A 27620-nucleotide genomic window follows, 5' to 3' on the forward strand; every position below is an offset into this window, starting at 1 on the left:
TTTTTTTTTTTTTAGTGCTTTTAAATACAATAAAGCAATGATGGCTCAAACAGTTGATTTCAAGTGGTTTATGACTTTGCAAACCATGAAAAGGATCCAGATGTGGAAGTGATGAAGTGTTGTATTATTTTAAGGAAGTTGTGATATTTGGTCCAGTGCATTTCATTTCTCACTAGACATGGACAATAGCTTTTTATGTTTTTCTATTTCTTGGACTTGTTTGAGAGAGATGTGGAATGAACGGAGATGGTGCCAGAGGTGGGTGGTTCCTCACACAAAATGCTTAGATTGCCACAGCCTAGCACACATTTTTCAAGTAATGAATATGAATTTCCAATGTAGTGTACTGTGCCCTCCACCGAGACTTCTACAAAGAGCATCAACTGAAGCAGGTGTATTAAATGACAGTTTGCAATGGGTTTTATGCACTATATTTTATTGCTTATGCAAAATCCAGCAAACCACTTGGGTCTCAGGGTAACTTCAGAGAGCTCTTGCAACAAGAAAAGGCTAAGAAGTTGACTAATGATGCCATTTCCCACCTCCTGAAAAGAGTATAGGGGAATCTCAACATCAAAGTCAGGATATGCTTCCTTAGAGCATTTCCCTACTCTTTGGAGGGAAAGATAGAGGTTGGGAGCAGTGCCTAAAGAGTGATGACTTAGCTAAGTTTGTTTGAAGGTTCGAACAACTTTCCACTCTGTCCTGTCATTGTGTATTGGAAAGGCAAGACAGATGAAACAAATCAGTAAGCAGGCATTTTAAGTAAAGGAGAGAAAGTTAGGATTGGGGTGCTGAGCAGAGGTGTTTGTGATTTATTTTTCAGACTTTAATATGGGTCTAGAGATAAAGAAAAACCAAATGCCTTTCTTATTCTTACCAATCAGGAAGTGGCATTGACAGTTAACCTTACTTGGTGTGTATAATGGGTTTGGTGAGGACAGTGGAGGTTCTCTGGCTACTTGCTCTGCATGGTATTCCCCAGACCAGTGATTTCCTAAATGCTGATGCTAGGCCTGTTAGTATTTCTGTGTAGTCTCCATTAATTGTGTTAAAATAGACTGTTTAAGTTCACCCTGCTCACTCGGAACCCATCCAACACCCTGACTTCACCAAGGGTGCATGAAAGTTGATGACCTGTTGATACACTCAAATGTGTGTACATTTGTGTGTGAAATCTAGTTCAGAAGTACAGTAGAGATTAAAACCGGTGGATTTATTGTTGTAATCACTGAGCATATCCATTTTAAGGAGGTTGTACTGGGAAAAGGCAGTTACAAACCCCAGTACATTTAAGCTTTAGAATGGTACTAGGGGGAGGTTAAGCACTGAGCTTGCTCCATGATGGCAATAGTAATGTCCACAGCTTATGCCTCTTAGTAATAGCTGTCATTTATGGATCAACTGTAAAATAAAACTTTCCAAATCCTAGTATTTCTCAGTGTGCTCTACAAGCCAAACCAGCTGTTATTTTGAAAAGAAATGTTTCGAGCTGATGGATGCAGATGTATGGAGTTAACAGCTGTGGTTACGAATGCGTCCATGCGCTCGAGTGCGTGCACACACACACACACCCTACCTATTTGAAGATGTCACCACCTAGATAACATCATCATTGGAAGGTTTTTGCACCTCTAGAGGAACTTTAAATTGCAAAATCATTACATTATTTGGAACTTTATTACCTTAGTCAGCACTTTCCTGGGCAAAAAGGAAATTCCTCCACAAAGAGTTACCTCCAGCAATCCTCACACCTATGGACAATAGTTCTGAGCATAGGAGTTGAAAACTGAAGGGTGCCCAGTGTCATAAGGCCTAGTGGGGAAGAAAGCTTGTGAATCATCCCATTCTTTACAAGAGTGCTAGTTCATTTCCACAGCAAAAGAGAATCATTTCTAAGTAAACAGCTCCAGTATCTTTGCCAAGAAAACCCCAAATGGGGTCTTGGAGGGTCAGACGTGACTGAAAAACAACTAAACAACATCATCATCATCCTTTTGGGGAATATCCTAAGGTTCCAAGAATATCTAGAACCATAGCATCTCAAAATACCAGAAAAGATGACGGAGAATATTTGGTATCCAGCCCTTATTTTCAAAATGAGGAAGCTGAGACTGAGAGACATAAAGTGACTTTTCCCAGGTCACATAGATGCTTAGTGACAAAGCTAAGTATATAGCCCAGGTCTTCTGACTGCTCCTAGTTTAGAATATTCTCTCTTTCTACCCTACACTAAATAGTCCCATACCTTTAAAATGTTGGCATTTAAGGCTTTTTTTTTTCAAATTTAACTTGAGACCACTATTCTACAGTTCCTGAATTCCTTGAAGAATTATTATTTTTTTTTTTTGCTGCTACATTCTAAAATGTTTCAAGAGGGAATCAAAAGGAATACAAATTAAGGAATAGAAATTACCTCAGAAATGGTGTAGTCCAACTTCTCCCCTCCCCCACTTCTTAAAAATGAGGAAATTGAAGACCATCAAGATTAAATTGAAGACCACCATGGTGACAGAATACACACCCAGGCCCTTTGAGTCTAAATCCAGTGGTCTTCACACTTTAAGGGTTGAGAAGCAATCCTTCCACAGATTGTCCTCTCTTACTGTGGCTATACTATCCTTCTTTCCTAATCTTTACCCTTTACAGAACTATGTACACTGTCCTGTAGTCAAGTATTTCTTGTCTTCATATCTTTCCCAACCCCAACATTCTATTACTCCCACAATCCACCTCCTTTGCTTTCATTTTTATACACTGCCAAATGAAGGTAAAAGAGCAATAAAGCTCTTCTGACCAGTCTACTTCAAATTTGTTTCTCATCTCAACTATGCCTTCATTACAGTAAGGTAATCCTCCTATTCCTCCCCAAATTGTTATTTATCCCACTTACCACCATGGCTATTCCAAACGTTTTCTTCTCTCCTTAAACCCCCCAACAATACTCCTTCCCCTACCTCCTCAGCTGAAGACTCTGTCTTATATGGAAGCCATTTGCCTCAAACTCTGTCCTCTCGCTCTCCTCATCATTTGCCAAGAAAACCTCCAAATGAGGTCAGAAAGAGTCAGACACAACTGAAAAAACAACTGACTGAAATCTCTTAATTAAAAGATTTAATAACCTTTTCTCAGTCCTAATCCTTCTTGACCTCTCTGCAGCATCTGACACTGTTAATCACCTCTCTTCTCTGTGGATTTTTGTGACATTGCTCTCTTGCTTTTCCTACCTTCCTAATTGCATCTTTAAAGTCTCTTTTCATTTGATTTTTGTCCATGTCAGACCCACTAGTTGTGGATGTACGCCAAGGCTCTCTCCTGAACCCTCTTCTCTTTTCACTTTATGCCATCTCACTTGGTGATCTCATGAGCCCAGGGCCTTATATCCCACTTTAGTATCTCTAGCCTCATATCACCAAATTGGATATTTGGTCATGTATTAGATATTTTGGAATGGATAACAGGGATGAAGAACCTGCGGCCTCCAGGTTACATGTGGCCCTGGAAGTCCTCAAGTGCAGCCCTTTGACTGAATCCAGACTTTACAGATTTGTTCTGTAAAACTTGGATTCAGTCAAAAGGTTGCACCCAAGGACCTAAAAGGCCACGGGTTCCCCATCCCTGGCTGATATACCATAGGAATCTCAAGCTTAATTGCCCAAAATATGACGCATTATCTTTACCTTTCTCTCCAAACCCACCCCTCTTTGCCAATTACTGTCAAGGGCCCTGCTATCCTTTTAGTTACTCAGTGTTTATAAGCTCCATATAATCCCTTAACTTTTCACTCTCACCCCACATAGCCAATGAGAGACCAAATCTAGTCATTTTTATCTCCATAGTATCTCTCACATAAGTACCCTTCTCTCCACTTCCACAACCACAACACTCATTCCGGCCCTCATTGTCTCTCTCCTAATGGTCAACCCGACCATCTCTCCCCACTTTAAGTCATCTTCCACATAGCTGCCAGAGTAATTTTCCTAAAGTATAGAGCTGACCATATCACTGTCCTATTCAGTAAACTCCATTGTCTCCCCATTTCCTCCAGAATTAAAGGTAAACTCTTTTCTTAGGCATTGAAAGCTCTTCACAACCTGGCCCTTTCATGTCTTTCTATCCTGTTTGCTGTTCCTTGCACAGGACATTCTATCTCCCATTCAGTGTCTTTGGACTAAATATTTTCTATTTCCAGGATATCCTTTCTCCTTCCCTCCAATACTTAGAATTCCTACATCCTTCAATACTCAAGTCAAGTAATGCCTTCCATAAGAGGCCTTTTCTCATCTCTCAGCTGTTGGTACCTTCCCTTCCAGGGTTATTTTCTATTTACTCTGTATCTTGTATATATCTCCATATGGACAGTCTTCCCTATTAGAATATAAGCTTCATGAAGACAGGAACTGTTTTTGCTTTTTCTATGTATCACCAGTGCTTAGAATAGTACTTGGTACATAGTAAATATTTAATAAATACTTCTTGATTTCTTGATTAAACTAGGATTCAATCACAGGTCCTTTGACTCCAAATCTAGTGGTCATTCAACTTCCCAGGACTGTCTCAAGTTCAGAAGCCATCACCTTCAATATATGCAAAGGAGTGATAAGACATTGCTAGGGACCACTGGAGTAGAAGAAATAATTTCCTACCTTTTCCCTGAATTGAAAGTACCCACGTCAGTGAAGTAGGCAATTGAAGTAAGAGATAAGAGTCAAAGCCTGGGACTTTACAGCCTTACATATCATTAAGGGACTTCAAAAATAGAATATAATGTCCCTTTTACCAGAAAGTGGCTAGCACATGGCACTCTGAAGATGACAATGAGGATGATGATAAGCCTCAAGTTTACTAGAAGACCAATGAAAAGAAGCAGAAATAAACATGTCAGTGAAGAATTTGTTTAATTTTCCAGGAAAGAAATAGCATTTTCAGTGACAAATAGAAGCTAGCATAGACATAAATTAAAAAATGCTATTGATTTATCCTGTCTGTGGCAGTTGTGCTGTTAGTGATACCTCTTTGATTCACTCCAGATTGGAGTACAATTTGGATTCAGAAAACAGTGCCATGGTGTCATAAGTTCAGAACAATAAACAGAAGAATGTCAAGTTGAAAAGAGAATGGAGCAGGTCCATAAATCATTGAAGAGTATTGCTAATGCCGAGATAATAAGTCATAAATATCTGTTTCTCTGAATCCCCTGTAGTAAATGGAAGAACAGAGTGAGTTTGCAATGGAAAAGAAAGTGATTCTGAACAAGCCATTGCCACCTACAAAGTTATAAATGAGCAGAGCAGCTTAAATCCAAAGTGAGACTAAAACAAAACTAACAAATGGCATCATATATTATGGGCGGGTTGTTTGTTTGCTATAATTAAGTTGGTAGTGATGGTTAACAGCCTTGAAAATTAAGCACAACAACAAAAAAAATCTTTTGAAAGGGGGTAATCAAAGGCTTCTGAGTAATGAAGTTAACACATCCATATTACCAGGAAAAATAATGCCTTCATGAGGCATCATTTCATCTCCTATGTTTGTTTGTAAAGTGTGTGTGTGTGTGTGTGTGTGTGTGTGTGTGTGTGTATAGGGTGTTATTTTTTACAGGAACATTTCTTTTTTCCCCTTGGGCAGCATTGTAGCTCCTTAGCATTTGCTCTTTATTTCTTCTTCTGCCAGCTTAACAGAGATGGGACAAATGTTCAGGAGAATTAAAACTATGCTTTTTCAGAATCCATTTCCCACATTGTGTTTTCACCTTCTGAAATACCCTTCTCATTATCTTCATTTTGTTCCTGTAGTTTCATGTTGCTAAATTAGAGTAGTGTCCTTAAAAATATGTTTTCATGGGAAAGATAGAAAATACTTAGAACACAGGGCACAAGAACTCTCAGAAAAGAACTATCTCCTGAACCTTCGACCTCTCTTGTGCCTGACAAACTGTACCTATCACCGTAGTAACCAGGCAAAAGTGTAGATAAACCTCCTCTTCTCAAATTGTTCTGATTAGAATTCAGAGACAGTCAAAATTCTTTGCATGGTGTTTAAAAAGCACTTGGGTGACAGACCGAGGATTTTTTTTTTTTAGTTTCTTTCAAAGCTCAGGGAAAATGCATATAATTCATCCAAACATTTTCTTTTGAGGACTTGTACCAGTCCCCACATAGCATATTCAATGTGATTTAACTCCAACTATGGTGCAGTAAGTATTGGTCATTGATTGGGTAGGGGAAGATTAGGTTCTCTTTCAAAATCATACACACACAAGAGGCAGTGGACCATTACAACCTCTGTTTGTAAATTTCTGTCTGTACTGAGAATGAGCAGAAGCAGACTATTGGAAAAAGAAATGGATATTCCCAGAGAGGAAACACCAAACATTCCATGGCCTTTTTAAAATTATTGTGACAGCAAAGATCAAGATTCTTTAAGCAAACAACTCCTCTCCCTACCCAAAGTGATGAAAGCTATTAGTATGTGTTTTTAAGTATATACTGATCATTGAGTGGAGAGAGAGCTAACATTGACGTTAAGGAAGATCTGAGTCCAAGTCTTGCTTCTATACATACTGCCTGTGTGATCATGGTAAAGTGACTTAATCTTTCATGCTTTAAGTATTTCTTTTTTCCTTTTCTTTATTTCTTTTGTCCTTTCTCTCTTTTTTCTTTCTTTTTTTTTTTTTTTTGGAGGAAATCAGAGCTAAGTGACTTGCCCAGGATCACACAGCTAGTAAGTGTCTGAGGCCATATTGGAACTCAGATCCCGCTGACTCCAGGTCTGGTGCTCTATCCGTTTCACCACCTAGCTGCCCCTCAGTATTTGTTAAGACTACGAGTTGCAGAGAGGGTGCTAACCTTCACTGATAAAAGGAGTTTTCTTCCTTGTGAGTTCCTTATACCAGTGAAATCATGGATCCAATCCTTATCCCTATACTTATATAATTTTATATAATAGAACTATGGTCATGGAACATTTAAGTTTATGTAATGGTCACATACTCCAGACCCAGTAAAAGCTCTATGCAGAACTTTGCAAAGGTATGCCCCATTCCCACACATAGCTACTAGAAATAGCGTAATATTTCATCTTTGAGTTGTCTGTGCCCTCACCTCTTTTTCAGGGACCTTCAGTTCTCTGGGGGCTATTTAAGTGATAGCTTATGTAGAAATCTCCAACCAATGTCATTTCTCTGCTTCCCATCTTTCTCGCACCCTACTACCATTACCATCAATGTCTTATCTGGAAACAAAGCATCTTTACTAAAAACCATTGAATTGAAAGTCACATTGAAATGTCATCATATCCATCCCCCTGTTTCTACTCTGGAATATATATATATACATATACATACATATATATATGTGTGTATATATATATATACACACACACATATATAGCCTCAATTCCCTTCCCTCCCCATATTGAAAAGGACCATGGAGCTCCCATAGCCAAACCCCCTCATTGTATAAATGGTGAAGCTGAGAGCCAGAGAAATTGGGCTTTCCCAGGGCTGCACAGCTCAGGACCAGAGGCAAGTTTACAACCCAGATATCCTAAATTAAAGTGTACTTTCTAATGTATTATGCTCTTTTCAAAAAGAGCACAATACTCTTCTTATGAGGGACCTTTTATTGGTAGCTTCAACTACTCCTGTTCACTTATTCAAAGATGCTCTGCTTACCTAATGAAGAAGGAATATTTCTCATTCTGTTTCCCAGACTCTAAGGTCTCTAGTAAGTCTGGGGCATAGAAGTGGTCAATAAAGGTAAGGATTAGTATACCCAAAGAAAGAAATGAAGATTCACCTAAGTTCAATCAAATTAATTTCAATGCATAGGTCCTCCTTTTGACAATGGTAATGGACTGCTTGTCTAGAAATGGCATTTTCCATAAGAAAATAGATGATCAAAGATACAGAATTTGACAGAGGCATTACTGAGCACATTCTCATTAAAACTGTAGCTTGGGATGGTTTCAGGAGTATGTGGTATGTCATAGACTCATTATGTAGGATTTCTGAAAGTGTGTGTCTAAGGATATGATTTTCAGGAAGGAAAGAGACAAGTATTAAGTGCCTACTATTTGCCAGGTGTTGGGCTAATAAGCACTTTATATACATTTCATTTGATCCTTAAAACAACCCTAGGAAGTAGGTGCAGTTATTGCTTCCATTTTGTCGTTGAAGAAACTAAGGCAGAGGGAGTTTAAGTGATTTGCCCTTGGCCACACAACTAGTAAATGAACCTTAATTTCAACTCAGGTCTTCCAGACTCCAGGCCTGGTGCTCTATCTACTGTGCCACCTAGCTGCAGCCAAGGAGTGACCACCTTTCCAACCCTTAAGCTATCCAGCTTGGGATAAACCTTTGGAATCAGAAAATGTCACAGAATCTCCAGATCCCAGGAATTCAGTGGGCTCACCTGGGTGAAATGTGGGTTCTCATGGAAGACAAGGTTTACTGAAGCAAAAATGATCCTCTTGTAAAAACAAGACACCGTCAGGCTCTGAGTGAAGACCCAGAAAGTCAAACACACATAAGGCTTTCCAAAACATATTGAGAACCACCAAGTGCAAAATCAGATTTAGGTTCCTTTTAGAAGCAGCCTGCCCAGCTAGCTGGTCAGCATTGCCATAGGATATATTCATATTTTCTTAAGAGACTTTGACTTAAATGAAAAGCTGAAAGCAATTAGCTTAAAGGCTACTTACTGAACTTACTCCACCCCATTCCCCACCCATGTTTCTGGGGTTGCTGCAGGATTGACTCAGCAACAAAAAGTGGCTCCTTCTTTCCAATGTTTTCCTTTCCCTATTTTCCCCCCAAGGTGTATCAGTTGTCTTAGAGACAAGTCACTGTGGCTGTTGACATAAGGTCCAGGCCAAAAGCAGGGATTGCAGTGCTATAAAGTTTTGGGGATGTGATAACATTTGGGGGAACAGTGGGAAGAAAAAGTTGGTATGTAATATGAAGGAATATACACATATATACATATACACATATGTGTGTGTATATAGATGGATAGATGTGTATATACGTGTATATATAGATACATATATCTACACATACACATGTGTGTATGTATATATATGTGTGTGTGCATGTGTGTGTGTGTACATATATATATATAGCCTCAATTCCCTTCCCTCCCCATCCCCAGAAGTGTTATTTCCGTACCTGGTTCCCAGGGCAGTTCTTTTCCTTGACAGATGTTCTTCTGTAAATGACCTTTAAGAAAGGTCTTTAAACCTTTCCTGGAGTCACATGTAAGGCAGGAGAATAAAGGTCAGGCTTGCAAGTGTGAACTTCATATGCAAGAATGATGAGAATTAGGCATTCAGTAGATATGTGGATACTACCCAATGATCTAATCAGGGATTGGGGGGAGATACAAGCACCATGCTCTACTTTGCACTCAGTACATATGTATTGAGCATCTACTGGGCAAACAATCCATTTGCTTCTGAACAATATAATTGTTCTCCAAGAGAAAATGTGATGATGGATCACGATTTTACCACTTTGGTGCCAAATTCCTCACCTTCTTAGATTCCCCAGGATGGTTCTGTGACATTTATCTGATGTTGATGATTCTAGATATTGCCTAAGTGTTCACTGAGAGATCTGCTACAGTGCAAGACTCAAACAGTGAAGAGACAGTAGGTATCACCCTCAGTTACACTAAACTAGACAGGTGTGGCATGAATAAGGAGAAAGTGCAGGAAGATGGTCCAGAAAAAGAGCTAAGTTGTCAGGATGACTTTGGTTACATCCAACTCCAGAGGGCATAATATGTTTTATGAGACTGCCTGGAAACTTTGCAACATTGCAGGAAGCCAGGTTGGATCATTTTAAAGAGTAACCAAGGGTATTCTCTTTGGATACCATGGGACAATTTAAATTTGTGCTTATGCTTCTTTGCCAGAATCAAGGCTTGTGAACTTAGAATACCTGCACTTGCTTAGAGAATAGAGATTTTTCTCAGAATATTTTATTCAATCATTAGCTATCTCCTAATCAAGTACCTAGTGAAGGATGGAGAAGTGAGTTAGTTTTGGTAAAAGTGACTGACAGAAACCAATGATACAGAGGAATTAACACATGCTTATTGTTTGCCAAACGGATTGACTTGTCTTTATCTCAGTGACCTTAGTTACCAAGAGCATGGAATTCTAAAAGAAAAGATACTGTTCAATTAGACTAACATGAGACAATTTGTTTTTTGGGGTTTCTTTTGTTTGTTTGTTTTTCCCATCTACTCCAGAAAACAATCTGAGTCTGTGGAGGTTCTGTGACTCAACCAAGTACAAGTGGAAAAAAAAAAAAACAACCTCAGACTCAGAGAAAACATGTCTTCTTTCCTCCCCTCTATGTATAATCAATAATTTAGCTCTGAAAAGCAAACCTACCTTCTGTTTTCTGAAAAGTCAGCACCCTCTATTCCATGCCTCTCCCCTGCTGAGCATAACATTCCCCCATTCCCTTCTCTCTTTTTCTCCCTCTCAACACAAGTGCTCTTTCACATTCCTTCTTCCTCCACCCCATCTCCCTTTATTTCTGTTTCATAACTTACCCTGATTCTCTCTTTGTCAGTTCAGCACGCTTGATAGAATGTGGCCCTAATATGTAAGATCTTGTTTCAGGAAGGAGTTGATAGGGAAGCCTGAGACTTGATAACGTAATACCAAATCAATCCCGACTTCACTGAAAAGAATGTTGCCTTCAAGCCAAGACTATAACACTATGGATGTGCAAGTGACTGTTTCTAAATATTAAGAAAAGAATTGGATGAAACTATCCAGTTGGTAGATAGGAAAAATTTATTCATAAAGCAGAGAAAATATTGTCAAATCATTTTGTGCCAACTTTCTGATATATTTTTATTTTAATAGTGCTTTTAATTTGATGAGCAGAATAAAGGAGGGATTTATTCTAAATTCGGGAAAGGAACCATTCAGTTTCCCTTTTCTGCATCTCAGTTTATGTCATTCCAATACTTGATTGTATCTCCCCCCTCTGTAACATTACCACCTCGGAGGTCTCTGGAGATCTTCCTCAACAAGCGATATTAACCAACCCTCAGACCTCTCAGAAAGGATTGATGTGATATATGTATAAATCAGCCAGCCAATGTATTACTGGTATAGGGCAGGAGAGTCAAGAAAATACAACCTTTTCCTATCTTACTGGCACTATCTTTTCCTCTGTCATTATATTTATTTCTTTGGCAAGACAGTGGGACCTTGGTCCTTAACAGAAAAAGAATCCCATGAGCCTTCAGGACAATTTGCATATGTATGATTGAACATAGGACTATCACCTGAGCAACAGACTTTAATAGTTAACTCTTTTAAACAAACAAACAAACAAAAACAATATTTTGGGGGGCAGCTAGGTGGTACAGTGGATAGAGCACCAGCCCTGGAGTCAGGAGGACCTGAGTTCAAATCCAGCCTCAAACACTTGATACTTACTAAGCTGTGTGACCCTGGGCAAGTCACTTAACCCCATTGCCTAGTCCCCCCCCCAAAAAAACAACAACAACAACAAAAAAAGATATTTACATTTTTATGTGAACTTTATTTCTGAAAATAAATGCCCACTTGTATCATCTATCTACTCCTCTACTCAATAGGCCATCCAGAGTGAGAATGAGAGAAAATGCAGTTAGACAAAACTAGCCAACACATTACTTGAGTATGACAATTCATGCAGTATTTCACACCCATTCCACATTTAACTCTTCAGAAAGAGAGAGGTACATTTTTCTCAACTATTCTTCTGGGCTGTCCTTGGTCATTGATAATTGCACAGGCCTCAGTTTCACTTTTTTTGTGTATTATTTCCATTAATATTATTGTCATTGGATATGTTGCTTTCCTGGTTCTGCTTATTTCATTCTGTATCAATTCATATGTCTTCAAGTGCTTCCCTAGATTCTTCATAGTTATCTTCTCTACAGCACAGTAATGTTCCATTATGTTTATATGGTACATTTTGTTTAGCCATTCCCCAATAATGTGTATCTATTTTGTTCCCACAAAAAGTATAACTATCTCTTTTCACAAAGTGACGATTCGAAACAAATTCTAGCCAAAATTGTAATTTTCTATAGATCTTACCAGTACAAAGCCACTTAGTACCCAGAGGACTTTGGGAAAGTCATTTAGCCTTTTTGGATCCCATTTTTTGCATATGCAAAATGAGGGAATTAAGTGAAATGTTCTCTCAAGATCCTTCCAATTCTAAATTTGATGATCCTGGGTCTCAGAGACCCATAGACTGAACTTTAAGGACTATCTAGTCTAACCCCTTCATTTTACAGATGAGGAAACACATCTAGAAAGGTGAAATAACTCATCAAGGCACCATAGCAATTTAGCAGCAGAATTGGGATAGAACTAGAATCTCCTACTTCCCATTCCAAGGCTTTTTCTGTCAGACCACACAGTACTTGCAGATTACCCAAAATAAGCGTCCCAGATAATAGTTAGGTATGTAGTAATACTTACAGTTTCTCTATAATCTTTAATATTTTGCAAAATGCTTTCTATTCCTCACAGCAGTCCCATGATAGGACATTGCTGTTTGCATATGATGTCACTAGGGCAATGAGTGGTTAAGTGATTTGCCCAAGAATATGCAGCTGGAAGGTAGTAGAATCTAGGTGTTTTGACCCAGGGGTTCGATTTTCTTTCCACTTCACTCTGCTCTAGGAGCAGTTTTGCCTGGAAGAAAAATTTTCTGATCTCGAGAAAAAATGGACCAGTAATCCATATAGTTTAAATGCCCTTAAGTGGTCCCCTGCTGTTTTTTTAAGTGTTTAGGATTATGGGTTAAATAGTAGAATCATCTGAACATATTATCCTAGATTTAGAACTGAAATAGATTACAGGTGATTTAGTGTGTAACCCTCTAATTTTTTTCAGATAAGGAAACTGAAGCATTGAGATTGATCCCCTGAATTTTGATATGTAGCTGGGGATTGTCTTTGGGAGCTGTTAAAAAGGGGTCTAATGTTGGTAGGAAGGTGGTACCTTCCACTGAAGAAGGCTGGATGGCATTTGAGTTTTCTCTCTCCAGACACCTTTGATTGACAGAGACAAGTGACTCTCAGTTAATCCAAAGAGATGGACCTACCAGAGTTCGTTTCAGCTTTTTGTGCTGGGCATTTCTTTTTATTTGATAGTGTTTTCCTTTCTGTCACAGAAATATCTTGTAGCATTTCTACACATGATAAAGGGTTTTCATTCATCTCAGAAGCAAAGTTTGCTTGGTAAATGATTCTTACTTGCATCTGACCCATGTCACCTCTCTCCATGTCTTAACAGATGATGTTAGGAAGCCAGAAAAATTCAACATCTGGTGGTGAGTCTCAGAACTAAGCTAGACCAATCCTCAGACCTTTACTCAAAGTCTTTCTAGTTTGTAAAGCCAACTAGTTCTTGTGATCTCCTTGAATAACCTTTGAAAACTATCACATGAAATTAAAGTAGGATGTAGCCAACCCACTGCCTCCACCACAAGTGACTATTAAATAGGCAGAAAGAGCCCTTGATTTGGAATATGAGGACCAAAGTTGACTTTGTTATTACTTGTATAACTCTGACCAAGTTGTGCAATCTCTTTGGGCCTCTAGGCCTTTTGGGCACATGGGCTGTGACATGCCCAAGGTCACAGAGTTAGTAAAGGTCAGAATCATCTCTTCTGACCTCAAATTGAGTCATCTTTCCACTATATCACAGCTGCTTCTTTGAGAATGAAAGTATTGATTCTCTCCTCCCCTATTACCTTGTTTTTGTCTTTATCTACTTCTTTACATACATGTTGTCTCTCCCTTTAGAATGTTAGACCTTTGACGGCAGGGACAGTTTCACTTTTCTAGTTATATTCCTCAGTACCTGGCAAAAATATTTGGTTGATTGATTGCCCGGAGATCTAATTTGATGATTTTTAGCTGTCATGCCTATTGTGTTTATAATTGTTTAAAAGTTACTTTGCCCCTGGCACTCATCAGATACTCACCAAATATAAATGGATGATGACAGGTTTTGAATATTTGTTTTCAGATTGGAAATCTAACAAATAATAGCCTAGTTTCTTTCGGTAGTTTTTGTCCTGAGAATGAAGGAACTTTAGGAAAATGGCGGATAGCTCTCTCAGGTGACCCCTTCAGTGGCCTGAGGAAGTTAATGTTATTTTCACAGGAGGCTCATTTAGTCCCAAGAGCAAACATATCCAACTCCTTGGAAGAATCTGGTTCACTAGGGACAGCAGTTAAAAGTATGCAGAGGCATATATATATACACCCAACATACATTTATGTTGAATTCTGTACCACACAAGACTATAAATAAACTGCAATATTTGTAACACAGCACACTAGTCTTAAATGTTTTACAGTACCAAAAAATTACATCATGATCTCCATAGCCCTTTATTCAGTTGGATACGTTATCTGGTTTGAGGTAAATAAAATTTCCCTTGAAGATTTTGTTGAGAAAAAACAAGGTGATGTCTTTTCAGAAAATCACATTGGACCAAACACTCAAAATGACTTGGTCAGGTTGTCCTGTAGGTCTATGGGGGTTGGGGGGGGGGGGGGAAGGGCACTGTGGAAAGACTTGTAGGTTTCAGATTTGTTATTTAGCCAATACGTGGTCATGAAAGTGCCTTTTGGTCTTGTGTTCCAGGAATTCTGTATCGCAAGTCCTGTGCATCGTCTGCTGCCTGTCTCATTGCCTCAGCTGGATACCAATCCTTCTGCTCCCCAGGGAAATTGAACTCAGTCTGTATCAGCTGCTGTAAATCCTCACTCTGCAATGGGCCCCGGCCCAAGAAAAGGGGCAGCTCAGCTGCAATGCCAAGGGCAGGGCTCCCCACCACCATTCTTCTCTTGAAACTGGCCTTCTTCTCAGTGCACTGCTGAAATAGAAGGATGCTCCCCTCCCCACCACCCTTCTTTGTCTGGCTCTCTGTCTTCCTTCAACACCCTTGGTTATCTTCTGAAAACGTTTATATAGAAGGACCTCGCTGTTCTTTTTTTCTCTTTGCTTCCTAATGAAAGAGCTCAGTGTAAGAAAAAAAAGAAAAAAGAAAGAGAGAAAATCCCAGAAAGAAACATTTTTGTAACCTATGACTGAATTTTCAATGTGCACTTAAAAGGGGGTGGGGGGTAAGAGATGAGGAATTGGAAATTGTATGTTCCCTTTCTGTTATTAGAAACCAGGTCTACTTTTTCAAAATCAGCACTTAATGACTTTAAGGTGGATAACTTTATTTTAAGTCTCCCAACTTTTTTTCCACAGTGTTTTTGTTTTGTTTTGCTTTGAGGGGTTGTGGGGATGGGAGAGGGTCACTCAATAATGACTGCCTTATTTGGAATTCATACTTCATTTTCCCTCAGGTTGTTCTCTGCACCTAGATGGGGCTCTGGAGCAACCTCCAGTGGTTTGCTTTCTGAGTTGGGCTCTAGTGATTCAAGACTCAATTGCTGAGGCGTAGAGTCAGGCTTGGCCTCACTCTGAAAAGTTTTTAAGAAAACCTTGTGAGTTCTCCTTGTAGAAGCATTGTGCCACGATGAAATGAAGATCAATGGGCGGACAGAGCGACCACTGCTGGCTGTGGAATTCAAATGGGCCCGAAGCAGTTTCTCTTTGTTGGCATGCTCAAGATTCAGGCGACAGCAGAGAACTTGCCTGAACACCTTTCGGAACTGCCGAGATGAGATGTTGTATAGGAGCGGGTTGATGACGGAACTGAGGTAAAAGAAGGTGTCAGCAAAGGGAAGGAGAATCATATATGCTCTGAAATAGGAGCGAGTCCAATCCTGCTTTGGTTTTGCTGCAGCCATGAGCCTTCGAATCTGGTTTGGCATCCAGCATACTGCTAGAGTCACAACAATCAGTCCTGAGTGTGGAAAGGGGAAGAAAGAGAGAGAGTGAGAGAGAGAGAAAGAAAACAGCATGTGAAAAAAATCATAAAATATTTAGTCTCTCAGTTCTGCACTTACCAGCTAGGAAATGGTAGAAATTTTTCAATGTTTTGCTTGACAGATTTTTCTGCCACTAGCCCCCCCCCAAAAAAATTAACACTATTTCATGGCCAGTGTAGTTGGCTATATTAAAAAAAAAACATTAAATGTATAGATGGGGCTTATTTATACCTGTTGATGTCTGTTCATTTTTAAAATGGTTTCATTGATATTTATATCCTTGGAAAACATTTTATGTGGTCTATTAATTTGTTTGTTCTTGTTTTCCTTTTTCTTCCTTTTGAAAATATAGCCATATTAGATTTGGCAATGTCTGTAAAAGACTAGACTTTGTATTTTACAAGATGTAGAGTTGGCATTATTTTTGGCAATCTTCCTCTTAGAATATTTTTAAGTCGAATGAAAGTGTATATAAGAATATATACCCTTTTGATGGGAATGGACATATACTCAGTTATGTTGGATTCCTATTAAATTCAAGTAGAATCAAATTTTTGAATGGCTTATGTCACTAAGAACTCCAAATGAGTACATAGGTGCCATTTAGTGCTCAATACTCACCATCCTCGTGGTTGACATTTTATGGCACATTTTGTGTTTTCACAGCACTTTCCCATTCATTATCTCCCTCTCCCTAGGAGAGGATTTGTTTTAATGGCTAACCCTAAAATCAGTATAACTTGGCTTGGGACTTGAGTCCTTCATAGGTCTTTAACCATGCTTCCTCCCTCTCAGTTCTATTATCTAGAAAAATAATGGACTACCCAGGAAGAGAGAGTATTCATGCAACTATTTATAAATTACAATTATAAAGCACTCTCTCGTATAATCAAAAGCTGTATTTACATCTATACATTCACATATACTCTCAGGGCCCTTATGTATATGACCATTAATAGTTATGCTACTCTGACATAGCTTGAGATGTGATTTACAATATACTTAATGACAAATGTCTTGACTGCTTGTCTAAACTGGATAAGTATTGAAGGAGAAAGCTGAAGACCACTTATCTGCTTTGAGGTCCTTTCTGCCTCTGAGGAGACATTTAGCCATAAGGAGAAGAATCCACGTTGTTATACTACTTCAGGGTTTTCAAAATGCTTTCCTCACATTATCGCATAGCTAGTTCAGGAGCAAAGACCTGAATCTAGATCTCCTAATTCTCCTCTGTACCATGCTGCCCCTCATGAAATGATAATGGAGTCCTAGAGGCAACTCCCATTTTGAAGAAAAGCATTTCATAGAAGTGCTTCATATGATTTTTCACAAAGCTTCTTTCTGTTGTTTTGTTTCTTTGCATTTGGATAACACAAAAAAAGGCAAGATTCCTTATTGCTTTCAAACATACCAATCCACTAACAAGCCATAGGGAAACAATTGCTGCCAATGGTCTCTTCCTGTTTGAGATCAAAAATGAGTATTTTGTATAATGAAAACTGCTCCAGAAGTGAACACGTTTACTAAAGCCAAAATTGGCAATCCCACTTGGGTTTGTCTTGGCCTCTCTTTGCTCGGTAGTAGATGTGCCTTGGGTGGGTTCTCAGTGGTGATTCTGAAATAGCACTCCTCACCCAACAGCCAGTCTTTGGAGAATAAATGAATTCAGATAGGAAAAAAAAAATGAGTCAATGATGACTTTATGTCATAGGTTCCCTGATCATTTTGTGACCATTTTAATTTTTAACAGTTTCTGATGTCAAGATTCAATTCCATTGAGGTGGAAGATGGAGCATCAGGGCTGGACTTAGGAAGATCTGAGTTCAAATCTAGCCTCAGACACTTATTAGATATGTGACCCTGGGCAAGTCACTTAACTTATTTTTACCATTAATTTTGTCATCTGTAAAATGGAGATGATAATAGCACCTACCTCTCAGGACTGTTGTGAGGATTAAGTAAGATAATAATTGTCAAGTGGTTGGCAGAGTGCCTGACACATAGTAAGTGCTATATAAATGCTAGCTTTTATTATAATTTCTTCTCTACATGAGAAGTGTCCCCCAAAACACTCAATAATTCTAAATATAAAACCAGGAAACTTAGTTAAACCATAATGATACGATTTAAAGAAAGAGAATAATGCTCTGAACCGCATAGGCGGATACAGATAATGGACTGAAAAAAAAATCACTTGTTTCTGACTGGGGAGAAAGGTGTATTGCTTACTTAAAAAAAAGATGGCATATAACCACTTTTGAGAAGCACTGGAGTTTCATGTATTCTGTTTATCTTTCAGTTTCTATAAAGTTGCTGTTTCTATCTCAGCATCACTACCTGAAAGATTCAGCTTATTAATTGTGAAGAAGACAGGAGGCTTGCCTTCTTGAAACAGAAGGTACATTCCTTGAAAAAGTAGGTTCTTTTCCTCAATCATTGAATTTCAGGGCCCACACACAACCATCTTCATCTAATGACTGATTTCCCGGAATATGAAAAATCGAATACATGGTTTTAGTGTGTTGCGCTACATTGTGGGTAGTTGTGCAGTCCAGGAAATGGAAATCCAAGGGGGAAAAAATGAGAGCAGGGATGAGTTACACATAACACAGCATTTTAAAGCTAAGGAAAAGGAACTCTCAGACTAGTAGAAGAAAACAGTTGTGGGGCAAGGTCAGAGAATGAAGAAGGTTATTTTATTTCAGTATTAACTACTATTTTTTGTTTTCTTGGGCTTTTTTACAAGTCCCTTTTTGAATGGGCAAGGCTATTGTCCTTGACTGGTGATCACTCTACCATCAAAGACCAGTTTTTAGGATGGGCTGCTAGCATTTGGGTTTCTTCCCTTTGGACTACTTTCAAGCTCAAACCTCCACCACCACCATTACACCCTTAAACTTGGCCATACATACACACATAATACATGGCACTAATCATTAGTTATACATCAAAAGACATTATCAAAAAAGACCTTGGCTTCAGTCACTTAACCTCTTGTTCTCTCAGTCTCTTCCTCTCTAAAAGGAAGGGATTGGATGACCTCTAACATCCTTTCTCAATCCTATGATCCTGTGACCAGGAGGACCTAAAAGAAGGTCCTTCCATAGTCTAAAGATTTCCACCCACCATTCTTGTAGCTTTACTCTGTAGGACTTGGCATTAAGAGAATAAGTTTATCCTATGTTTTCATATGAAGATACATTAGGTGACTCCAGATCTGAGGCCAAAGCACATAAGCACAAGATTTGGGTTGTGTTGTTTTGTATTCTTGTGAATCCCTGGTTATATCAAAAGAACCTATCTGCACTTGAACCAGTTGGCAAAGATGTAAATTAGTAACCTCACTTGTATTTTCAAGAGTATTTTTTTTTCAAGGAAAACTAAGCATTAAGTATACAGGTATAGTCCATGACAAATATGAGACATGTGCCCTTGGGCCGTGTGATGAAGGTTAGTGTTTCAGGGAAAAACTTAGCCCCTCTTTATGAAGAATTTGTCATTGTTATAAAGACAAGTAATTGCTCGGTTTTATGCATTGAAACAATAGACATTATTTTCTGTGCCATGCAGTTTTATGAATGAGTACCATGGTCACAGTCAGCCATGCAGCTCTGAGGCAAAGCTGTATAGTCTTGTTCATGCTTTAATATAGCATATTAAAGATTTTGGTAAATTTGTGTTGAAATGCAATCAATTTGGACTTGTATATTACCTTTGGAAAATCTATAAAGTGTTGGTCTGTGTTATATAATGTGTAAAATACACTAAACTTTAGGGTGAACTTGAATGAAGATCAGAGAGCCAAACTTACTCATGGAAAACAGGTAAACTATTTGAACACAATCATCGATAAACATGTATTGTATTCCAAACAACCTTGTACTCTGAGTTCAGAAATACCTTTGCTTCTTAGCTGTTTTTCTGCATTAACTACTTTCGTTTTTTCATCCTTCATCAGCACACTAAAATGATAAGGGCTATTAGAGGATAAGACAGATTTACTCTCAATGGAATAATGTTGTTTAAAAAACAGAAGTAATGCCGATGTCCGACAACCTACTTCAATGAAGCTTGAAATTTCGACAACATTAGAATCCATCTACTTGGTTTAATCTTCAAAAGTGCATTAAGCTATTCAATCCGACACTTGGTGGCATTGATATATATCTCACTCTATACTTGTGTTTTTTTCCTCCCGTCTTATAAGTGAGGACAAGTGTTTGTAGTTTCCTTTAATTCAACTGAGAATCAAAGGATGTTAGGGTGGTTAATGAGCCTTAGAGGGTTTAATCTTACTCCTGAATTTACAGATGAGGAAAATGAGGCCCATGGAGGTGACATGATATAAGTCACAGACTTAGTTGGTGGCAGAATCAGTCACAGACCTCACCTCTCTTGACTCTCATAAATCCATTGCTAATTCCATTACACAATGCTGTCCCTATATTTTTGGTTCTAATCTCAGATTGACAGCAGGCTGCAGGATGAACCCCCTTCTTAACCTCTTTTGGAAATAGAGACAATAATTTCCAACTTTCCCCTCCTTGAAGTATCAGTGTAGCCTTGGGAAAACATTTTGCATTGAAGTAGTGAATTACTGATGTCCTCCCAATACTTTCTAATGATCAGTTGCCCTTAGTTTGTACCTTATTGAGAAAGACCTGCTGGGATGAGTCAAGTTATATTTAGAGTCCGATGTGTATATAAGGGCTTGGACCACTTCTATTGCAACATGCTGTATAAACCCAAAGTACATAATTGTTTTTCAGAAGACTTGCAGAACCAGAGTCATATTTGGGTTATTGACTTCTTGTAAACAGTAACAACAGATCTGAAGAATATTAGTCTAAGGAGGTAACTCCCAATCAAATGTTAATCTGATGACCTGAAAAGATTTGGCAGTCCCATGATTTCTTTCTAAGAAAATTCTCTTTGTATGACTCAAAAGGCTCCAAGGTATTGGGTTTTTTTTTTAAACCTTGCTGTTCCAATCCTACCATAGAGTTGGGTTTGTGAAAATTCAAAGAAAATTATTGTAGGAGGTAGGAAAGATGGGGACAAGAAGGTGAGATATACTATTTATTCTGATGCTAACTCCAAGAAAAAAAAAAAAGATTTATTTTTAACTCTTCTTTCTGCCCTAAGAACAAAATATTTCAATTCCTTCTCATCCCTGATCACCTATCCTGGGAGTTATCCCTAAAAAAAAAAAGATTTATAAAGATTAATAGAAATCAGAAGGCATTTTGATTACGGGTTTAAGCAAAAGTTGGCAGGGTTAGGATTGTGAGGAGTTGGGGAAAGAAAGCATCACACTTTTGAGGTTAATTTCTCCAGATTATCCTACCAGTTCTTGATAAAGAATCAATGAACCAAGCTTGGTGTGGAACCCAACACAATCACCATTGGACTGTTTGAGTAATTGGTGGATGTGAGTATTAACATACATAACTTTGATTTGATGTTTTTTTCCTAGAAATTAAATTACCTTGCATGTGGAAGAGTGAGTAATGGAACACTTGGTTGTTAACTGACACTTAAAAGATCAGTTGTCAGGGAAAACCAAGCATATATTTAAGAGTCAGGAGTCAAAAAGAGAAAAATGCATTCAATAAACAGTGTTGGTTCTTTCCCAATTTCTCTTTTTGTTTTGATCTCACTGACCTTCAGTTGAGGGATTGTATTCTGTCACAAGGTGAACCAGGAAGTAATCTCCATCAACTTCAATCTTAGTGGAATTTCTAACTACCAAGCTTTAAGAAGTCCACATTGACATAGTTTATTAGAAAATACTTTGCATTTTTTCTAGTCACCATCCATTTACCTTACTTTTCTTTCAGTGTATTACAAACCAATTTTTATCTTTTTGTAGTCAAAGTCAGCATTAACTAAGTTCCCCAAAGTCCTCCAGGCCTTACCATCAATACCATGGGTCATGAAGGCCCTGCTGTCTGACCTGCTGATACCCTCTAAAAAACTCTGAACATTGTCTTCTACCCTATAGCTGAACACTTAACATTTTCAGGCTTTTCTTGTCTACCCTGCAGTTGAATTCTCTTAGATATTGTCTCCTCCAATTAAAATATTAGTTCCTTGAGAGCAGGGAATGTCTTGCTTTTTCTCTTTGTATCCTTGCTTAGCACAATGCTTGACACATAGGAAATGATTAATAAATGCTTTTATATTCATTTACTCTCTCTCCTTGCCCCTCTCTTTTCCTGTATCCTTTTCTTTTTTATCACTAGGCCTCTTCTCTTCAGTCTTTCCTCTTTTCTTTTTTTTTTAAATTCTCTCCCTTTTCTTCTGCTTTTCTTCCTTCTTTTCCCTCACTCTCTTTTCCCTCTATTCCATTTTCTCTTAGAATTTTGCCAAAATAACCATGAACCAAGCAGTGTACAATAAGGCCTACATTGCCAACCCACCCACTGTTTGCTTGGATGGGCTTAAGAAGATAATTGGATCAGCTGCAGGCAAGTTTCTTAATAGCTAACAGGTGGCCAGCTATCTTAACTGGTAGGAGTACTGCCAATTTTGCCAAAGAAACCCTCAAGGGGGTTTTGGAAACAAAACACTCTGGATGCTGAAGACACAGGTGTGAGATACAGGTGTAGTCTACACAATGAAGTTTGAGTCCCATCAGGGAGCCACCTCCCATTGCCCCCAGCTTCTCTTTCCTGGCCTTCAGAAATGATAAACAGGGCAGTGCTACTGGGGGTAGGGTGGAGAAAAGACGTAATAATCATCCTCTCTGCTGATCTGTTAGTTCAGTCATAACTATTTAAGCAAACCCGTACCTCTTTTCCTATTAAAAGACAAAAAAAGAGGGGCAGAAGAGCTATGTCAGAGTTTGCTTTCATTTCAATTTTGAAATTCACCAGATGGAGCTCAGACCCATAGCTTTAAAAACAAATGTTAATCACATAGATGGTTTCTTCTGCCCAAGCAGATAGACCATATGATGATCTGTCTTGGCCACAGCTATTTGATCTATCTCAGTTAGGGATTCCATTACCAGTATGGTACCATCTACCATATTGAGGCTAGAGGTTGAGGAGAAGTCAGAGTCCATACAGTAAATATTAGTTCCACCTTATTCTATTCCCTCTCTACCTGCAAGCTTCCATGCAAGAGGAAAGACTACATAATTAGCTAAGATAACATATTTATAAAATAAATAACCCTCATTGGGAGCTTTAGGATACTCCTCTGTACTAGAAGTAGGTGCCATTGGGGACAATTGCTATCTAGTGCCCTGTCATCTCTTTAATCATGCATGGTAAATGATCAATTGGAATCTGTTAAATAAATATTTTTCTATGTGGATCTCTTGTAAATAGCTTTGTGACTTTCTATGCAAACAATTTATTGTAAAGCATTGTATATGCTCTCCTGAAATTAAAGTTCTCAAGTGTGGTAGAGTTATAAAGACCTTCAACTTTTTCTCAGTTTGATAGGAAATGTTTCTTCAACTGTGACATGTCAAAAATCCCAATTGGGGTAGGGGAGGAAGTGTAATGGTGTCATGCAACAGTGTTGCCAGAGGGTGTTAATTGATAAACATGACAGCTAGGTGCTAATTTCTATCATCCCAATATTTTATCTCACACTTACAGACCCCAATTAATAATTGCAATATGCATTTATAGTTTCTAATGGAATTGTATTGCATCAATTTCCATGTTAAGCTACAAAGAATTAGAACTATGTTATTATTATTATTATTATTGTCGGAAAGGGACTACAATGATCATCAAGACCAATCTTTCATTTTACAGAAAAGGAAATGGAAACCCAGGGAGAAAGTGTTCCTAAAAGCACATAGCCAGTTAACAGCAGAAAACGCCCCACTCTGTACTTTTGCAGAGGAGTACGTTTGTGATTTATTCCCAGACTTTGCCAAGTAGAAACACCCCTGAAAACTTTGCCCCTTTTCCCTTTCCATTTCTTTAACAATCTGAGGCATAGGGAAGCTCTGTAGACTGAGTACCAGATACCTCCAAGTCCAAAGAGGCTCAGAGGGCTATTTTAGAAGGACCTTCCAGACTAACGAAGGACTCCTGGAGAGGGAGTAGGGAGAATGTAAGTGGTGATGAAGGGTGTTGACTACACTCAGTGCTCTGTAGCTGCAGCCAAGGGAAAGATCTAAGATTTGCAAAGAAGCTCAGAGTTGGAAGGGCCCTTAGAGATCTCATAGATTAACTTCATTTCATAAATACAAAATCCAGGCCCAGCAAACTTAGATGATGATGTAGAGTGGCACACAATTGTTCAAGTGAGAGCCCACACTATTACCTAGTTTTGTCAGTCCAGCATCATCAGGTTAGTTCTGTAAAGGATTTTGGATGTCATCTAATCCAACTCCTTTATTTTTCAGATGAGGAGACAGGCTCAGATATCAAGTGACTTGCCCAAGGTAACACAGGTATTAAGCAGTAGACTTGGAAATCAAACCCAGGTCCTTTGCCTCCAACCTGATATAATTTCCACATTACATATATCACACTACTAGTGTTTGTGGCTTGAAGGCTAGACTAGGCCTGGTATACCTAACAATGGTTGTGTGTATCTATAGTGGAATGGGCAGCTAGGTGGTGTAGTGGATAGAGTGCCATGCCTGGAGTCAGGAAGCCAGGAATTGAAATTTGACCTTAGATATTTTTTAGGTGTGTATGTAACCCTGGGCAAGTCACTTAACCCATTTGTCTCAGCTTCCTCATCTGAAAAATGAGCTGGAGAAAGAAATGGCAAACCATTCCAGTGTCTTTCCCAAGAAAACTCCAAATGGGGTCACAAAGATTCAGACATGACTGAAAAAAACCACAACAATCATGTGGAACACAAATTTATGACACTAAATATGAAACACAAAACAGCATTTCTTTAAGATTCAAGGCTGTACCTGTAACTGAAGCTTTTGTGTATATGTATTTTGAGGGAAAGGGGCAGAGAAGAGAATTAGAGGAACTAGGTATAAGGAGAGATGGTTTAAATGGTCTTATGATCTAAATAAGTCATGCTGCATTGTTCCTATTAGAAAGAATCCTTCACAGCCAATACACTACTTACTTTCTTAAAAATACAATTCTTTCTTTTAAAAAATTCAATAAATAGTAAGCTCTGACTGTGTGCCCCTTACATTAAAAATACAAAAAAAAATCTCTGCCTTCAAGGAGTTTATATTTCCAAATGGGGGAGACAATATATATTACATGTAAGATACGTTTAAAGTAGATATAAGTAACCTTAAAGGGGAAGGGAGTAGCATACCAGTTGGAGAGATGGAAAAGAGTTCTTGCAGAAGCTGAACCTTAAGCTAAGTTTTTTTTTTTTTTGAATGAAGTCAGAAATTATAAGAAGTGGAAGTAAGGTGGAAAAAAGCATCCTAGGCAGGAGGAATAGCCAGTGCAAAGTCATAAGTATAGAGTGTTGTGTATGAACAGCAAGAAGCCCAGGATGGCTGGATTATAGAGTCCATGGAAGGGAGTGCAGGTTATGTAAAAAGTCTGAAAAGATAGAAAGGGGCAAACTTACCAAGAGTTTTCAGTGGCCAAACAGAAGTGTACTTTTGATCCTGGAGGCAATAAAAAGCCAATGGAGTACACTGAGCAGGAGAGTGACACAGTCACCCCAGGCCCTAGTGTAAATCTCTTTGGCAGCTATATGGAGGGTAGATTGGAGTGGAAAGAAATTTTAGTCCAGGAGACCAAATGACAGTAGCATAGACGTTTGAAGTAGGGGTGGGATTAGGGTGAAAAATAATGAAATGCTTAGAGAACATCTAGTTCAAAATGTCCAGTAGGCATTTGGTTATACAGGATTGACTGGAGTTCAGGAGAAAGACTATGGCTAGATAAATAGATATCTGTGTAGAGATAATAATTAAAACCAAGGGAGCTGTTGTCATGGCCAAATAAAAAGAATAAGAAAAGAGGGGAGGGCTTGAGATACACCTGTAGTTGGAAGATCCATCGAAGAAGGCTGAGGAGTGGTCTGACTGAGAAGTAGAAGAAAGCAGTTTTACAAAAACCTGGAATGTAAAGAGTGTCAAATGCTGCCAAAAAAAAAGGTTGAGAAGAATGAAGATGGAGAAAAGACAAAAAAAATTGCTATGTTTCAAAGTCCACATATTATATAGTTCATGTGATTTATTCATACACACACACCCTTGTTCCTACTAGGAGCTACTTTTATGCACAGTTCAAATTTGGTTACTTTGTTCCGCAGTCTATAACAAGTTAGAAGCAGTAACAACTCCAATTTACATAGCCTTTTAGAGTTTTTAAGTTAATTTTTACTGATATCTTTTGTTTTTACATCACTTACATTTCCTGATATACCCCTTCTCCCTCCAATTGAAATTTAAGAATTATTAACTGCCTATGATATACAGGCCCTGGAGAAAATACAAAGTTAAATCAGACATGGTCCCTGCAATCATTAAACAGTCTAGTAAGGAGAATGCTATTAAAATGTAAGTAAATGTAATATAAAATAGATCATGATAAACATATAAGTGAAATGCAAAGAAATTTTTGTGTAAGGAAAAAATAACAGTTTTGACTGAAAGGATTAAAGAAGACTGTGGAGAATGTGGTATTTAAACAAGCTTAAGCATGGGCAGAATTTCAACTGACAAATTTGGGAAGGGAAGAATTCTAGATAGAATAATGTGAGCAAATATATAAGACATATGAAGCACTGGATGTGTACAAGGCGCATTTAATTTTGGTTCAAAAACAAAATATGTTGAAGCGAATAGTATGGGATAAGGCTGGAAAGGTAGGGTGGCACCAGATCACAAAGAGCCTTGAATGCCAGAATAAGAGTTTTATTTTTATTCCATCCATGATAGAAAGCTAATAAAGGTTTCTGAGTAGAGGTATGACATGATCTGACTTATGCATAGAGAAGATTAATTTGGCATCTGTGTGAAGGATGAGTTGAAAGAAAGAAATTGGAAGCAAGAAGACCCATTAGGAGGCTATAGTAATATTCAAAGTGGTTAGTGCAAAGGTGGTGGCAGAATAGAATGGAATGGAATTATGCACAAGATTATGAAAGTTGAATCAACAGGACTTGGTGATTGAATTGAAATGAAAAGTGAAAGAGAGAAGCTTCGAAGACAATAGTATTTTTTTTTTAAGAGCTATAAAGTGAATGGGCAAAGAAATAGTACATTCAGAGGAAGGAGCAAATTTGGTTGGGGTCAGGGAGTAAGAGGCTTGATTTTGAACAGATTGAGTCTGAGGTGCTGGTAGGATATCTAGAGGTAGATGATAATTGAAGATTCAGGTTCAGTAGAGATCAGGCTTGAGTTATTTGGGATTTATTTGCAAAGGGGAATTATTTTAAGCCATGAAAGTGAATTCTATTGCTGAGACTGTACTGAGAGAACAGAATAGAAAGAGGAGAGAATGAGGAAAAAGAATAGAGAAGTGCCAAGGACAGAACCTTGGAGCACATATACCATAATGGATCAGGCAGAGAATGAGGAACCGGTAGAAAAGTTAGAGAAGAACCAGGAGAGGAGATCATGTACAGAAAATGGAGGTCATCAGTAGTGTCAATGCTGCAGAGAAGTCAGGGAGGATAAAGACTGAAGGAAGATCACTGGATCTGACAATTAGGAAATCACTGATGATCTAAGAGAGAACCATTTTGAGAAAATCATAGATCAAGAGGTAGGAGAAACCT

The 27620-nt window shown here is 38.4% G+C and overlaps 2 protein-coding genes across 2 annotated transcripts in view; one reads left to right on the forward strand and one right to left on the reverse strand.

Annotated features, from left to right (window-relative positions):
* The window catches only part of LYPD1 (LY6/PLAUR domain containing 1), a 41767-nt gene extending 26828 nt beyond the window's left edge, over nt 1–14939 (forward strand). Inside the window, exons 2-3 of the mRNA XM_027835540.1 lie at nt 13632–13683; nt 14643–14939. Coding sequence (XP_027691341.1) covers nt 13632–13683; nt 14643–14921 — 331 coding nt within the window. The 3' untranslated portion in view covers nt 14922–14939. The remainder of the gene's footprint in view (nt 1–13631; nt 13684–14642) is intronic.
* Nucleotides 14940–15351: 412 nt separating this feature from the next.
* GPR39 (G protein-coupled receptor 39) overlaps nt 15352–27620 on the reverse strand; it is a 264014-nt gene continuing 251745 nt past the window's right edge. The window contains exon 2 of the mRNA XM_027835487.1: nt 15352–15901. Coding sequence (XP_027691288.1) covers nt 15378–15901 — 524 coding nt within the window. The 3' untranslated portion in view covers nt 15352–15377. The remainder of the gene's footprint in view (nt 15902–27620) is intronic.

The sequence above is a fragment of the Vombatus ursinus genome, unplaced genomic scaffold (assembly GCF_900497805.2).
Source record: "Vombatus ursinus unplaced genomic scaffold, bare-nosed wombat genome assembly UNPS02014816.1, whole genome shotgun sequence".
Taxonomy (NCBI): Eukaryota; Metazoa; Chordata; class Mammalia; order Diprotodontia; family Vombatidae; genus Vombatus; species Vombatus ursinus.